Below are 15,319 nucleotides of genomic sequence, written 5' to 3'. Positions count from 1 at the left end.
GTGGACAAATAAACCAGTTAACCGAACCGGTTTGAAACCGATTATGTAGAAACCGGTTTGGAACCGATTGAAACCGTAGGTTCGAAACCGCTTTGTAATTTTCTCCATCAAAATCGGTTCCAAACCAATTAACCGAACCAAAACCCGAAACGAAACCGATCATAAACCGGTTTTGACTTTTAAACCAGTCTGTGCACCTTTATCGTTCACCATATGTAGAACTCGACTATTTTAAGCTAAAGGGGTTCTTTTACCATTTCTACAACGAAAGAACATGAAAATCAACAAGGTTAACGAGTCTAGGTTTTACCCAGTTTACATTACCGGTGGATCTTAACAAAACAGAACCCTGAACAAGATGAGTTAATCTAAGGGGCTGCAATACTTTTTCCAACATCAGATTATAACACGGGCCACAAAAGAGAAGGTAAAATTAGTAAAGATCGATTTCAGCCGTCGGGGAGGCTCGATGGAGCTTCAACAACTTCCTAGCAAACAACTTTTCATCGAACGGCGGCACTAGTAACGAGTTGGGACGAATAACAATCTTTTTTAGGAAAGGAGAGCACGCAAGTAAATACTTTATCAAGCGTACTTCATTCTCTGAACCTTCCAAATTTTTAAACACCACACTTCGAAGCTGCAATGGGCCCATTGTGTTGCAGTCCACCTCCGGAAAACTAACTGCAGGTGCCGAGTCATCGTTCTGCAATAATAGCTAGTATTCAAACGCAGATTACATATATATGAAATGATAAGACGAGCAAAATGATACACACCTCATTACATGCATTGATTTCAAGGGTCTGCAGATTCGGGAAGCTTCTTATCATTTCAAAAGCATTGCCCAAATCTATATCTGTTAATTTAAGAGCCTTGAGGCAAGGGAATGCAGTAGGTGACCTAGTTCCAGCGGCCTCTTCTGTGGGAGGCTGCAAGAAAACCGTACATCATTTTGAATTATGTTGAGCATTATGAGTTATTATATTTTAAAAAAAAGCTGACCAAACTTAGCCTTACATTGCACATAGATAAATCCAAATGAAGCTCTTGAAGGTTTGGAAGAGAACCCACAAGCTCAAAGATACTACTGAAACTTGTGATCGTATCCTCAAAACTAATCAAGCGCAAGGATAATGTTTTGAGTTTTGCAAGTTTTGCCATCTCATCTACTTTCAATTTGCCAAGAGGAAAGGTACAATCGAAGCTCAAAATCTCAAGTACAGGACACTTGCTAAAAAACTCCCCAAAATACCTGACTGCAAATTATTAACTCCTTTGTTTGACAAGAACAAAAGCCAATGGCTAATATCTTCATCATCCAAATTACACCTCTCGTCTATGTGGAGAACAAACTTTGTTATGGCACCTTTAATATGAAGAAGAAGCCTACTAATAATTCTCCCGTAATCTTTTTTATCGCCGTCTGTTTTTGATAAGTATATAAAGAAGTCATCATCCAATATGAGTTGGCTAAGCATAGTCCACTTAAACCTCCACTTTCTCGCCAAGATACTGGTCCTCACTGCATCTTGTACTGGCAACCAATCCAGAATATCAATATCAGTTACCACATTATCAAGCATGGTGCTAATTAAATCTTCAGGTGAAAGTTTTGGTGTTTCATGCGTCCCATGAATCAGCTCCATTACTCTAACAAGAAGATCATAAACACAAAACAGGTATGTTACAAAAGATTTAAAATTTAAAATTTTATTTACAAATTAGCAAATAAATACTTGAAGGTTTCGTAACGAGCGACGCATACGAGTTGAGATGATAATGTTGTAAAAGTAAGTCTCCAAGGCCGAGTACTCGCTACAAGGTATGACGCCGAGGAGAGTTTCTTTAACTCCGTCTAGATACTAAGAATCGATCAAATGTGGTCAACTCAGCCATAATCAAATTTATTCGGTCAACTTGGGCCGATTTTGACTTAAAAAATAAATCATAATTCATATTTCTATAATATTTAAAAAAAATAATATCATTTATTTTAGTTAATGATTAACAAATTTAGAATAATTTAGTATTTTAAATTATATTCCCTAATTTAGTATTTTAAATTAGAGTAAAGTGCCATTTTAGTCCTTGTGGTTTGGCAAATAATGCGAATTTAGTCCAAAAATTTATTTTTTGCATATGGACCCTCCACGTTTCTCAGTTTTTGCCAATTACATCCAAATCACTAACTCCGTTAAATTTTATCGTTAAGTCAGGGGTAGGCATGTCTTTTCACTATTTCTTTAGTATAATACTTATTTCAGTGAACTATGGTTTTCGTCCTTGTGGTTTGTCCAAATCTGCGGTTTTAGTCCAATAGTTTTAAGTTTGCAAATTTCTTCCCTATGGTTTCATTTCAATTGCAATTAAACTTGAATTCCCTAATCTCGTTAAGTTTGGTTGTAAAACCCATCAGTGTGCCCTTCACGCGAGGGGCAATTTTGTTCCTTATTTTTTTTCCTTTTTTCCCCAAATGCACCCCAGCCCCTCACGTGAGGGGGTTGCGAATTAGAGCCGAGGTTTATTTGGAGAGAAAAAAGACAAAACTGATCGTCACATGACGGCACGCAAATGGGTTAACGACAAGACTTAACAAGGTTAATAAATTCGGGTTTAATTGCAAGTGAAATGAAACCATAAGAAAGAAAATTGCAAATTTGAAACTACTGGACTAAAACTGCAGATTTTGACAAACCACAGGGACGAAAATCGCAGTTGACTTAAATAAGTATTATAATCAAGAAATAGTGAAAAGACATGTCTACCCCTGACTTAACGATAAAATTTAACGGGGTTAGTGATTTGGATGTAATTGGCAAGAACTGGGAAACGTGGAGGGTCCATATGCAAAAAATAAAATTTTTGGACTAAATTCGCATTATTTGTCAAACCACAAGGACTAAAATGGCACTTTACTCTTTAAATTATATTCACTTATGATATTTGGCAGGATTTGATAGACCTAAACCTTTCAGGGGACATGGACATGGTTGATGATAGGAGTTCTTGGAGACGTAGAAATTAAAGCTAAGGATTTTTAGGGCGATATGTAGGGCTGTGAGCGAACCGGACGTCCGGGCGTCCATTCGGCAAGAATTTCGTTTATGTTCGCCCGTTTAATAAACGAACCGGACATGGACACAAAAATTTCGTTCGGTAAGCTTAACGGACGAACACGGACAAGGGCCAAGTCCGTTCGATAGTGTTCATGAACGTCCGGTAACGTTCGTCCGATTACGTCCGGTAATGTCCGTCAGGTATCGTTAGTGTTTATATCTATCCAGTATTGTAATTTAACTGCGGAATTTCTAGTGTTATTAATAACACTTTTATATTACTACACATGTTTGATGTCTCTTATATTATAGTGATCCACTTTATGTTAATATATTAAGTGTTAAGTATATTTAGATGTTATATGGTGTAATTCCTAATTTGTATGTGAAGTTGTTAAGATATATGCTTGGTGTTAATATGTAACCGTTTATATTTGTCCATTAGTGTTCGTTGTCCATTAATGTTCACATGTTTGTTTGTCCATTAATGTCCATTAGTGTCCGTTTGCCCATTATTGTCCGTTAATGTCCGTTTAAAATATTAACAGACGGACATGGACGGACACGGACAAACTCAATTTCTTAATGGACGGACACGGACATGAATTTTCGTTCGGTAGAGTGTTCGTGAACCGTCCATTTGTCCGTCAAAAGCTTAACGGACGGACACGGACATGCTCTCATCCGGTTCGGTCCGGTCCGTGTACACCCCTAGCGATATGAATTATTAAAGGGGCTACTGTTTACCTTATTTTGGTCACACACCATTATGCTATTTTAATGTCATATATTATATAGTTTTATTTATTAGTAGTTTTAATTTTATTACGGGCTATTACTAATTATATTAATGTTAAACTTTAATTTCCTCTTATATTCCCTCAAACATATGTTTTTAGAGCCGAGGGGCTCCCTGGAAGCCACCTCTATCCCATCTGGATAGAGGTACGGTATGCCTACATCCCACCCTCCATAGACCCTACTTATAGCTTGCTATTGGTGGGATCCCACTGGGTATGGTTGATTGACTTATGATATTTGACATATATATAATATCCAAAAATTAATTTTCTTTAAATTTACCATTTCCGAGTACTTCGAGTACACCCAACTCCCCAGTCAGCCACCTAGGGCCCACCTAGCGACTTTTGCAACCTTGAGATGATCAATGACAAAAACTAACATTTGGGAATAAGAACAGTAATTTTATTATTACAAACCCTAGAAGAAAATCAAAATTCAATTAAATAAATAATTGATGTGAGACCATAGGTTATAGATACAGAGTCACACAATACATACAATACATAGAATAAAAAAATAAAAAAAAATATTAAAAAAAAAACAGATTCAGAAACCTAAAGATTGATAATGGGTATCATCGATTTCAGTTAAAAACATTAATATGAAACGATTTAAGAAATGAACATAACAGATAATAAAGTAAGAAAGTGATTAAAACAAATTAATATTTTAACTAACCGTTAAAGAAAGAAAGAAAGAAAGCAGAAATTAACAGTCTCCGATGAGTTTGAATTTGAACTCCGGCGAAGGATTATTATTAACTCTCAGGTTGAAGACGATGATGTGTTCAAAACACCATTTGACCCTCACTCAGTTTTTAATAAAACTAGTAACGTGCTCGCGCGGTGCAATATTTTAATCCAAAACATATTTCTGATTCCTTTCGACTCAAACTATACCAACACGAATCGAACTAAATTAGCCATTCTTACACATGACCCAAGCTTGCCTGACTTGACTTGTTGCCGATCCTAACCAGTAATCACATAATATATTAATTTTTTCAAGTTAAAGAAGTATAACAATACTATACACAAATTAAACACAAATAAAATACTCGTTTTTATGATGCGATTTTTTTTTAAAAAAAATTAACGTATGGAAAAGTTATGGCATCTTAAAAAGTCATAAGACTGTCCGCATCAGTTTGGTGCAATTTTTTACACAAACAGCCTAGTCAACATGCCACATCAGTTTTTCATTCATTCTTTTCACAAACACTTTTTACCTACAACACTAACATATTCATCCATTCCACAAACAACCTCATACTTTCACATCACCAACATTAGGGGCCCACCAACCATCATTCTTCACCATCCTTGGTGAAGGATGCTCAAGGATGGATGGTCTCCACCTCAACCTTCACAATAGTTGTCTTTTCCATCCTTCTCACAAATATCCTCCACATAAGCCATGGATGACCCCGATGCGAAAGGTCTAAGGGATAGTTGATTTTGAATAAGGGTTAAATGTGTGTTTATTATATAAATCAACAAAAGGTGATGAAAGTTCATTTACAAAAATTGTAAAATTTTAAATCCTAAAAGCTTGTAGCTTTTTTTAAACACTAAATATATTTAAAAACTACATCTACATTTATTAGCTAATAGCTTCTAGCTACCAGCCACTAGCCACCCGCTAGTTTTGTCAAACATACCCTTAGTATACCGAAAGTAGCCGTGTCAGATATCAATAAATCTGACTACCCGTACTCGTATCAAAATTTATGGTGCGTATACTTTAGGTACGGTACTCACTTATGTACCACTTTTTTTTCTTGAAAAATATCCAATAAACTTGGTATTGATAAGGTGATGAATACCAAAACATACAAAAAATCTTACAAAACTTTTTTTTATCAAATTGTTTAAAACAAAATAAACTTATGAAATAAAAACACCGTTAGAGTGATGAGTTTTGGAATCCCAATAAAAACATCTATATATTTCAAATGAGTACCGAGTACCAGTAATACCCGTACTTGTACCCGAATAGACGAGTATGAGTACAGGTACTTGTATTTGGGAAAAAAAATACTTATCCCTAGTTCCCATATATAATATACTAGTTTTTATCCCTGGTTGTTATACATTTGTCGTTTCTAATATTGAATAAATAATCAAATTGTTACAATCCTTTTTTCAATTAAATATCAACATAACTCATTTTTATAATTTAGATATTATTTTGTGAAACGTTTTCTTAAAGTTAAACTTAAAAAGAAAAATAATCAATAATGTTACTGAATCCAAATAGAAAAATTTAGTTAGGATTTGATAACGAAAGAGTTTACAAATAAATAAGATGTTATAATATATTTAAGGGTTATCCGGGTTTGGTGAGACTCATGGCCCACGAGTTGAGATTGTTTGTCCTCATACATCTATTTAGATTGATTCAATTCCGTTCTAAATGGGTATTAACTTGTTAACTTAGAAGGAAGAGTTTACTTGGATTTTAGAAAATTTAAAAGTAATAACACTTAAAGAAAACATGTCCCGTTTAAGATGAGTAAAAAGCTAAAATCTGATGGATGTGTTGGAAAGATGGACCGATCCCCTTAATTAACGCGGCCAACAAAGTTATGATTCGTAAGAGTTGGCAAACACTCTAGCGCGATTATGGTTGATACTTGATAGTTTATTGGTCCTCGGTTTCGGTCTTGTCCGCCACCCAACAAGGCCATACCTTCTTACTAGAGTAGGGCCGTCCAAATCGCTCGTCGCTCGAACTCGCTCGCTCGGAAAATGTTCGCTCGTTTTTAGGCTCGATTGAAAACGAGCCACTCTGCTCGGTTCGGTTTGTAAACGAGCCAAGCAACGAGCAAAGGTCTGCTCGGTTCGGTTTGGCTCGAATATGTTTAATTTATTATATATATAATTATATATTAACAAATATATAAATATATACACAAAACACATAAATATAATATTACAATTACTTTTACCCCATTAAAATTTTCATACACCGTCAATTTTATAGTTTTATTTGTTTGCTTCAAGTTTTTAGAATAATAGAAGTTTGTTTACATGATCATTATATCTCACTTCAAACTTAATTATGATCATTATATCTCCCTTCAAACTTAATTTTAATAAAAATTTACAATCTATTATAAGTTTGTTTAAAAACTACTAATTTATTTCTATAAAATATATTATTTACAACCTTTAAATTTGTTTCTTATTGAAAATTTTCAAGTGAAAACGAAATAAATAATGCTCGAAATCGCTCAATGTTCGATCGAAAAATACTCGATTCGATTTTGGCTCGTTTTGGTTTTCGCTCGGTTCGAATTTCAGCCGTTTGGTTCGGTTGTAAACGAGCCAAGCAATGAGCAAAGCTTCGCTCGGTTCAGCTCGTAAACAACCCTATACTAGACTATCAATCTAACTAATGCCCATTGTGGGCCCCTTTTTAGCATCCATGACACAAGTCAAATTCTAGAACATGAACATATGAGATTAAAAGATGGATTCTCTTTTATGGGGATATTATGATTCAGTTCATATTCACTTATGCTAGAAGAAACAAACCAGGTTTCAACATAACCTTACATAACACCTGACTCCCTCTAAACAACCACTGCCACAATAATTTCAAAACAAAAATGTGCTTAGTTCATGATCACTTACAGTTCATTCCAAAGTAAGAAACCAAACGTCATAATAAACTAACAAAAACGTCTTTCATCGCTTTGTTGACGCCATTTAGAGCATACTACACAACAGTTTCATACAAGTTTAAAACTAAAACTAGTATGCATCGATATCAACATCAGTGGAGGCTCGATGGAGCTTCAACAAGTTCAGAGCAAACCACAACTTTTCATCCGCCGAAATCGAAATCAAGTGGGGATGGATAACAATCTTTTTAGGTAAGGAGAAGATGCAAGTAAATACTTTATCATGCATAATTCTCTGGCTGTAGCTTTTCTATATTCAAACTCCACATTTTGAAGCTGCAAGAGCCCCACTGTATTGTAGTCTGCATGTGAAGGCGGGACAACAACCTGCAAGAATTACCAGTCTTTATATTCAAAGCGATATATATATATATAGGATTAGGATCATGTGAGAACCATTTTAAAAATGAGAACTTTGAGAGCCATTTTGGACCACAAAATTTTTTTTAAAGAAAAATAAAAATAAAAAAATTATAAAACAAAAAAAAACACGAAAATAAAAAAAGTAAAAAAACCAAAATTTTTTATTTTTCATCCCGGTTTCATAAAAAAATGAAAAAAAATTTATCGGTTTAGCAAAATTATACACATATGTATAATACTTATATTTTTTTTAATTTTATACATATTATTCTTTGTACACATATGTACAATTAAAATAAATGATGATGTAGATATGTGTACATTATGTAAATCGAGATTAAATACAAATATACATATGTGTATAATTAGAGTTTTTTTAATGAAACTGGGATGAAAAATAAATATTTTTATTTTTTTTACATTTTTAAAAATTTCGCCTTTTTTTGTTTTATATTTTTTACGAGGTTTTTTGTGGCTCAAAATGGTTCTCAAGTTCTCTTAAGATCCTCACCCTATATATATATATATATATATATATAAGACAAGCAATATGATAAATACCAAGTCAGATGCTGTGATTTCAAGAGTTTGCAGATTCAGGCAGCTATTAATCAATTCAAAAGCACATGATAGCTTCATATTATCGTCTAAACATATTTTTGACAATTTAAGAACCTTGAGGCCGAAAAAGGCGGTAGGAAACCTCTGGTTAGCACCATCTTCTACCAGCTACAAGAAACAAATGTTATCAGATTATGAAAAAATAATACTACGTTTCTCGTGTAAACTTCAAAGACACACCTTGGCCTTACCTGGCAGAATTCAAAACACAACTCAAGCTCTTGAAGTTTCGGAAGAGAACACAGAATCTCAAAGATTGTACCGGAACTTGTGGTTTCTCCCGTGTCAAGATCACGCAATGATAACGATAATATTCTGAGATTTTTAAGTTTTGCAATCTCAGCTAGTTGTAACTTGCATTCGAAAAAAACGTCATTCAGTTTCAAAATCTCAAGTAAGGGACACCGAGTAATAACCGCCCCAAGTTCACTGTATTTTCCACCCAAAGAAAACTCAAAGCTCAATAGGTTTGGAAAACCATGAAACGTAGGTGGAGGATTGAAACAACAATTAGCGAGTTCCAAATGTTTCAACTCTAAACAAGAGAAAAGATGGGTAGGCAATTCAAATAGTAGTCCATCCAAATCCCGAATGGTGAGGTCCTTAATTCCTTTACTCGACAAGAACAAAATCCAGTGACTAAGATCCTCATCTTCAACATCCGAACCGCCTTCTACTGAGAAGGAAAACTTTGTAATGGCTCCTTTAATATGAAGAAGAAGTCTACTTATTATAATTCTCACTTGATTATTTTCAGATTTTGATAAAAAGTTTTCATCAAATACTAGTTGGCTAAGCATAGTCCACTTAAACCTCCAGCTTCTCGCCAAGATACTAGTCCCCACCGCATCTTGTATTGGCAACCGATCCAGGATATTTGTTACCACATTATCTGGCATGTTGCTAATGAAATCTTGTGGTGCAAACTTGGATTCTTTACGTTTTCCGTGAACCAGTTCCATTAATGATAAACGCAAATCGATTGAAATATAAGACCTATTATAATTGACAAACACAGATGGAGATTTAACATCCAAAGATATATTTGATGTAAGTTGTAGATAAACTGTCACTAGGGGTGCAAATGAGCCGAGCTGTTCGCGAGCTACTTGAGATCGACTAGTTAAAAAGCTCGAACGAGCCGAACTTAATTGAGCACGAGCCCGAGCCCGAGCTCGAGCCTAAAAGTAAGCTCGTTTAATAAACGAGCCCGAGCCCAAGCTTCACTTATCGAGCTCGAGCCGGCTCACGAGCCTGACATTTATATGATTTTTTAAAATATATATTTAATTATTATTAATTAATATATATAATGTTATAAAAAATAAATTAAAATAACTAAATAATATACATTATTTTATACAGAAAATTATAATAGAAAAAAATATATATAAATAATTATATTATTTAAAAAATATCTTACAAAAATGTACACGAGCTGAGCCCAAGCCGAGCTCGAACTTGAAAATCTACTCACGAGCCGAGCTCGAGCTTTGGAAATAGAGCTCGAAACGAGCCGAGCTCGAGCTCTGTGTAAATTAAACGAGTCGAGCTCGAGCCTGGTCAAGCTCTGGCTCAACTCGGCTCGTTTGCACCCCTAACTCGGGCTCAGCTTGGCTCGTTTGCACCCCCTAACTGTCACACACCGCATATTATACATAGTGAGCTTAAATAAATAAGCTCAAACCGTGAAACCAAACTGTTAGCAACGGTTCGGTTCGGTTCGGTTTGGTTCGGGTTCGATTTCGGTTTTAGATTACCAAACACCGTTACTAACGGTTTGGTTCACGGTTTAACTAATAACTGTCCAAACCGGACCGTGAACACCCCTAATTATAATGGACAATGACAAACACAGATAGAGATTTAACATCCAAGGACATATATGATGTGAGGCCATAAGTTGTAGATACACTGTCACACACTACATATTATACATCAATCAATCAATCAATCAATCACACTCAGTAAAAATCCCATTAATAGCATAGCTATTAGTAGGGTCTGGGAGGGTGGGATGTAGGCAAACTATCACACACTACATATTATACATAGTGAGCTTAAATATATATATATATATTAATAATTTCACAAAAGAATCCAATTAAAATAGAGAAACAGGTAAGCGGGCAACAAGTTGTGTGGCAACTCCCTTTTGAATGACAAATCCGATCATACAGAAAACAAAGTTGTAGAATCTCACTGACAGAAATTGACGTTTTAAAGCTCAAATGTGGCAGACATTAGAATCACTAAATGAAAAATATATAATTGCAGTAGGATTATTCCAAACCCTAGAAGTCTTGTCTTAATTTCCCCCAATTAATTAATTTTTATCATCAATCTATCAATTCAGCAACGGTGTACCAAGTAAAGACAGTGTCACGATATTATACAGAGTGAGCATAAATAAATAAAAGTTATTAATTACAAATGATGTTCTAACCTTGAAATGAAAGAATAAAGAAACAGTGGGCGATGAGTTTGTTTGCTCCAGTGAAATCCCCTTTGTTTCGGCGGACTAAAATGTTACCCTCACTCACCCCTCTTTATTTTCAAATTTCCTATGTTTATATTTATTTATTATATTATATTATATTATATTATATTGTTTTTATTAAATTCATTTTCCATGTACAAGTGTTTACCCTATTTTTAAGAGAGTGGTTGTGAACATGTCTTTAAACGAATCGACGGCACACTGAACTATCGGCGAGAAAATCGTTTATGTTCTCAAAAGGTCATCTATATTATTGTGAGCGAGTTCTCTATATTCTGCCAAGTAGTTAGTTATAAATGGTTGTGAGTTGGGGTGGCAATCTTGACCTATGAGTTGAATGGGTTGTATCAAAATGTATAAAATGAGTCAGAATGAGTCAAACCAAAAAAACAAATGATTGAAACGGGTCAAAATGGGTTGACTTTTTTTTATGGAATGAGAAAAACGGAGGAAACTTTTTGGTATTTTTACTTTTTAACTATTTTTATATATATATAGGTGAAATCTAGAGAGAACTTCTCTTAAAAAGAGAACTAGTAAATAATTATTTTTAACTATTTTTAAAAAATTATTTTTGTGATTTTTTTTCTTTCCTTCTTCTAATAAGATGATGTTGTTTCTAAAAAAACCGTCGATGTAATGCATATGTGCATTAATGTGTATTGTATATATAAAATAGTGTTTTATTACATACAATACAACACAAATTCATTATCCAATACACACTATTGAATATATGCAAATACGACACTAATAATTGTATGCAAAACACATTATTGCATATATGTAATACAACACTAATGCGCATATGCACTATATCGATTTTTTTTAATTTTTGTATATAATACTATTGCAAATATACAATACAAACAACTAAATATATGTTATTCAACACTATTTCAAATATCAAAATGCACACGATTGCACATATGCATTATAAAAAAAGTCGATGTATTGCATATATGCATTACAACATTAATTTTTTTAATTTTTTTTTAATTTTATATTTTTTTGTGGTGAAGAATAACATCATATAAGAAGGATGAAAGAAAAAAATTTTAAAAATATTTTTTTAATTAAATTAAAAATACTTCATTATTAGTACTCTAGTTCTCTCTATAAAATGAACTTCTCTCGTGATCCTCTCCTATATATATATATATAGGGATGGTTCATGCGAGAAGTGAATTTGAACCATTCATTGTGTAAATCAATGGTTTAAGATACACAACGGCATTTTTGTAAATAGTTTGAAATATTTGCACATATTTTATATGCTTCAAAGGGCGTATTTGTCAAACTTGTGCAGGTTTATAACTAGTAACGTCTGCAAAACCTGCTTTCACTCCCAATCTGGTCGACATATCTGTTGCCGGGAAACCCATCTCCACAAACCAAATTAATACACAAAATTGATTAGTTTCAAATGGATTGATTGTGTTTGCTTGTGCATAGGAAGCAATCGTTCCTCATTGATATTCATCCGTGTTTTAGAAGCATAATCGGGGGGTTTTTTTGTAAGCTACATTGACTGAACCCTAAGCAAGAAATTCTAGATATATATGATAATCTGTGGTATTTTTAACCAAATTATGCACACACTTTGATTTAATTCAGATGGAATTCATCATATTGCTCTGAACTTTAATAATTAGGTTTGATTTTGTTCTGCCTGTTAAACTGATAGTTATTTATTGTTGATAAAATATAAAATGAAAATATTCTCGACATTAGGTTCGTGTGTTGTTTTTCAAAGATTGAAAAGATGTAATTGTGTTATGTAGTAAGTAATATATGTTGTGGATGCTTAATTATTGAAGAATAGTCAAGTGGTGTGAGGTAAATAGGTGATCCTACAGTATTCATTAATTTGAGATCGTGTTTATGTTTATTTGCGTAATGTATACCCCTCGTGGTGTTATTTTAATTGAAATGGCAACATGTAGGTATGTATGTTAGTACGCAAGATAGTAATGTTTAGCGTGTATTCTTTGTATTTGATAAACACTATAAGTGTATTATGGATATCATATTTTAGTTCAATTATAAAGTTTGACACAGAGGTTTGTTTCTTGGAACCATTGTGCTGGTAAGTCATGTGATGTATCTAACTTATAGATTGTAGGGATGATGAATAAAGATGTGTATAGTAGTAACTACATATAATATTATTATGTAGCTACATTTGTACGTCGAAATACATATGTATGTACCTACACTACATAAGTACATATTTTGTTGGTGTGGGGCATACACTTCAGGTGTGTGTAGTGTTTATGTTATAAGGTATGGAACTCAATTAACATGTCTTATTTCTTTCATATTCCTTTTTTTACCAAAATAATCCTTCATATAATAAGATACTTTTTATTAATCATTTGGGATTTAGAGACAATGACCACAGTAGAGGTGTAACGTTGTTGAAACAGAATATTTATCGCGCATTGAATAAGGATATGATCAAAATGACACTAACAGCATTTGATATGGTTTTCATTCAGATTATGTCGGTTAATCATTATTATTTGGTTTGTTTTGATCTAAAGACTCGTTCAGTTGACGTGTTAGACAGTGTTGATACCTCAATATAGAGGCGTAGGTCGAAAGCAGATAAGAAAGAGTCAGTGAGTATCTTATTATATGCAAAGACTTCAGTAGCAAAACTGGTAAAAAAAATCATGTTGACTCCTTATAGAGTAGCCTTTTTATTATGTATTGATATTGTACATATTATAAAGTAATTCATGTATGTTGGGTGTAGAAGGAGTTTTTTTTTTTTTTTTGTTATCTATGGTTTGTTGGGAATACAAAGGTTGATGCATTAGCACCAAAATTGAGAAAATAAAATTGTGCAACAAAAGATAACTATGTAGAGTTTGAGATTTATATCATGAGGCATTTGGAGACATTCATTAGGAATAATAACTGTGGTTGTGGTCTAGGGGAGAAGGTGGTGAAGCAAAAAAAGGTGTTGAACAGATTAAGGACCAAGTATACAACCAAGAGTATGCTAGCTGAATTAAACACCAAGAAACCAGCTATTATGGGAGTTGTCATGACATAATGCTTATTCGGTTTAAGCAAGCTAGTCGTTACATTAGATGCCATTATTTTTTTAAGTCTTTTAAAGGTTATCTTGTTTACTTGACCCGTTTAGTCGTTGACGATCGGTTTGGTTTAGATTTGGTCTACATGTATGTAGACTAGGTGTTTATAAATAACTTATGTGGTTGGTTAGTTATAAAAGCCTTAATGTAACGGGTCTGGTTTTTGATTGTGAAATGATTGTATTTTATCTACTTTAGATTTTACGTGTGTATATTTGTAAGGATTGTATATTTGTTCATCACCTAACAAAAAATATTGGTCAAATAAATATGTTACTAAACATACACACTTACATGCATATACATCAAAGTACAAACACAAATACATTCATTATTACACACATACAAAACACATACATACGCTAGTGGCCATCTAAAAGGCGTACATACGTACACATACAAACCTACATAAATACATACCTGCAGACCTTCATACACACCTGCATAGCTACTGAACTACACCTATAAACACACCTACCTAAATGCCTACATACCAACACACATACATACAAACCTAAGTACCTACGCGCTTACTTACATGCGAACCTACATACATATATACATACCTGATCTCATTACCTACAAACGCACATACACAACTACAAACCTGATTACATACATATATTAATATGTACATACATATTGATATACGTACCAACACACATAAATTTGTACGTAAATATGCACAAACATATGTATCTACATACGGAATTACATATGTACAGGAGGCATAAACAATTAGTTATAAAACAAGAAAGTTGAATACTTATGTGCACACAAGTGCTATAACAAGCATCTGGATGAATGTACTATGAAACAAAGTTATTAAACGGAAAGCTAAAGAAATAAATGTAACTAAGTATAACATCATTTAAAAAAAGAAAAACAATTTTATAAATCAGACTCGAATCTGTTTCTTCGCTTTCATCGATTTCACCGGTTTCTTCGCGTACATATGATTCTCTGGTTTCCTTGCTTTCATTGGATTATGTGGTTTGTTTGTCCCTCGCCACTGCCTTTCCTTTTCGTCTTTGCTCCCTTTCTCTTATTTTACTCCTTTTATTTTTGAATTTATGAGAGTCATGATCACAAACATATTTATTACACTTTTTACACAACCTCTACGGTTTCTTTCTTTTCTTCTTTGCTTTCTTTCCAACCCAGTCTTGCATAACCT

General features: G+C 33.6%; 1 protein-coding gene and 1 pseudogene across 2 annotated transcripts; both read right to left on the bottom strand.

Moving 5' to 3' along the window:
* Window positions 1-170: 170 nt before the first annotated feature.
* Window positions 171-1,261, bottom strand: LOC143591698 (uncharacterized). The gene is made up of 3 exons (XM_077071831.1): window positions 1,021-1,261; window positions 780-932; window positions 171-706 (listed from the first exon to the last, which is right to left on the bottom strand). Exons 1-3 carry the CDS (start codon window positions 1,162-1,164, stop codon window positions 434-436), a joined length of 570 nt encoding a protein of 189 aa, XP_076927946.1. The 5' UTR covers window positions 1,165-1,261; the 3' UTR covers window positions 171-433.
* A 6,350-nt stretch (window positions 1,262-7,611) lies between these two features.
* LOC143591697 (F-box/FBD/LRR-repeat protein At1g13570-like) lies at window positions 7,612-11,011 on the bottom strand (annotated as a pseudogene). The gene is made up of 4 exons (XR_013145744.1): window positions 10,982-11,011; window positions 8,727-9,531; window positions 8,476-8,643; window positions 7,612-7,878 (listed from the first exon to the last, which is right to left on the bottom strand). The product of XR_013145744.1 is annotated as an F-box/FBD/LRR-repeat protein At1g13570-like (transcript).
* Between the last annotated feature and the right edge of the window lie 4,308 nt (window positions 11,012-15,319).

This window comes from Bidens hawaiensis, unplaced genomic scaffold, assembly GCF_021521415.1.
Source record: "Bidens hawaiensis isolate Kalapana, Puna unplaced genomic scaffold, B.hawaiensis_p1.1 tig00039985_1, whole genome shotgun sequence".
NCBI lineage: Eukaryota > Viridiplantae > Streptophyta > Magnoliopsida > Asterales > Asteraceae > Bidens > Bidens hawaiensis.
The sequence above is the reverse complement of the archived record's forward strand: the minus strand, read 5'-3'. Positions and strand labels throughout refer to the sequence as shown.

Excerpts from the sequence above, each read along its gene's own strand:
- LOC143591698 (XM_077071831.1), bottom strand. The coding sequence starts at position 1,164 with ATGGCAAAACTTGCAAAACTCAAAACATTATCCTTGCGCTTGATTAGT. Across the intron at positions 933-1,020 it reads TGGATTTATCTATGTGCAAT|CCTCCCACAGAAGAGGCCGC; the intron begins GTAAGGCTAAGT and ends GTTTTCTTGCAG. Across the intron at positions 707-779 it reads AAATCAATGCATGTAATGAG|AACGATGACTCGGCACCTGC; the intron begins GTGTGTATCATT and ends CTATTATTGCAG.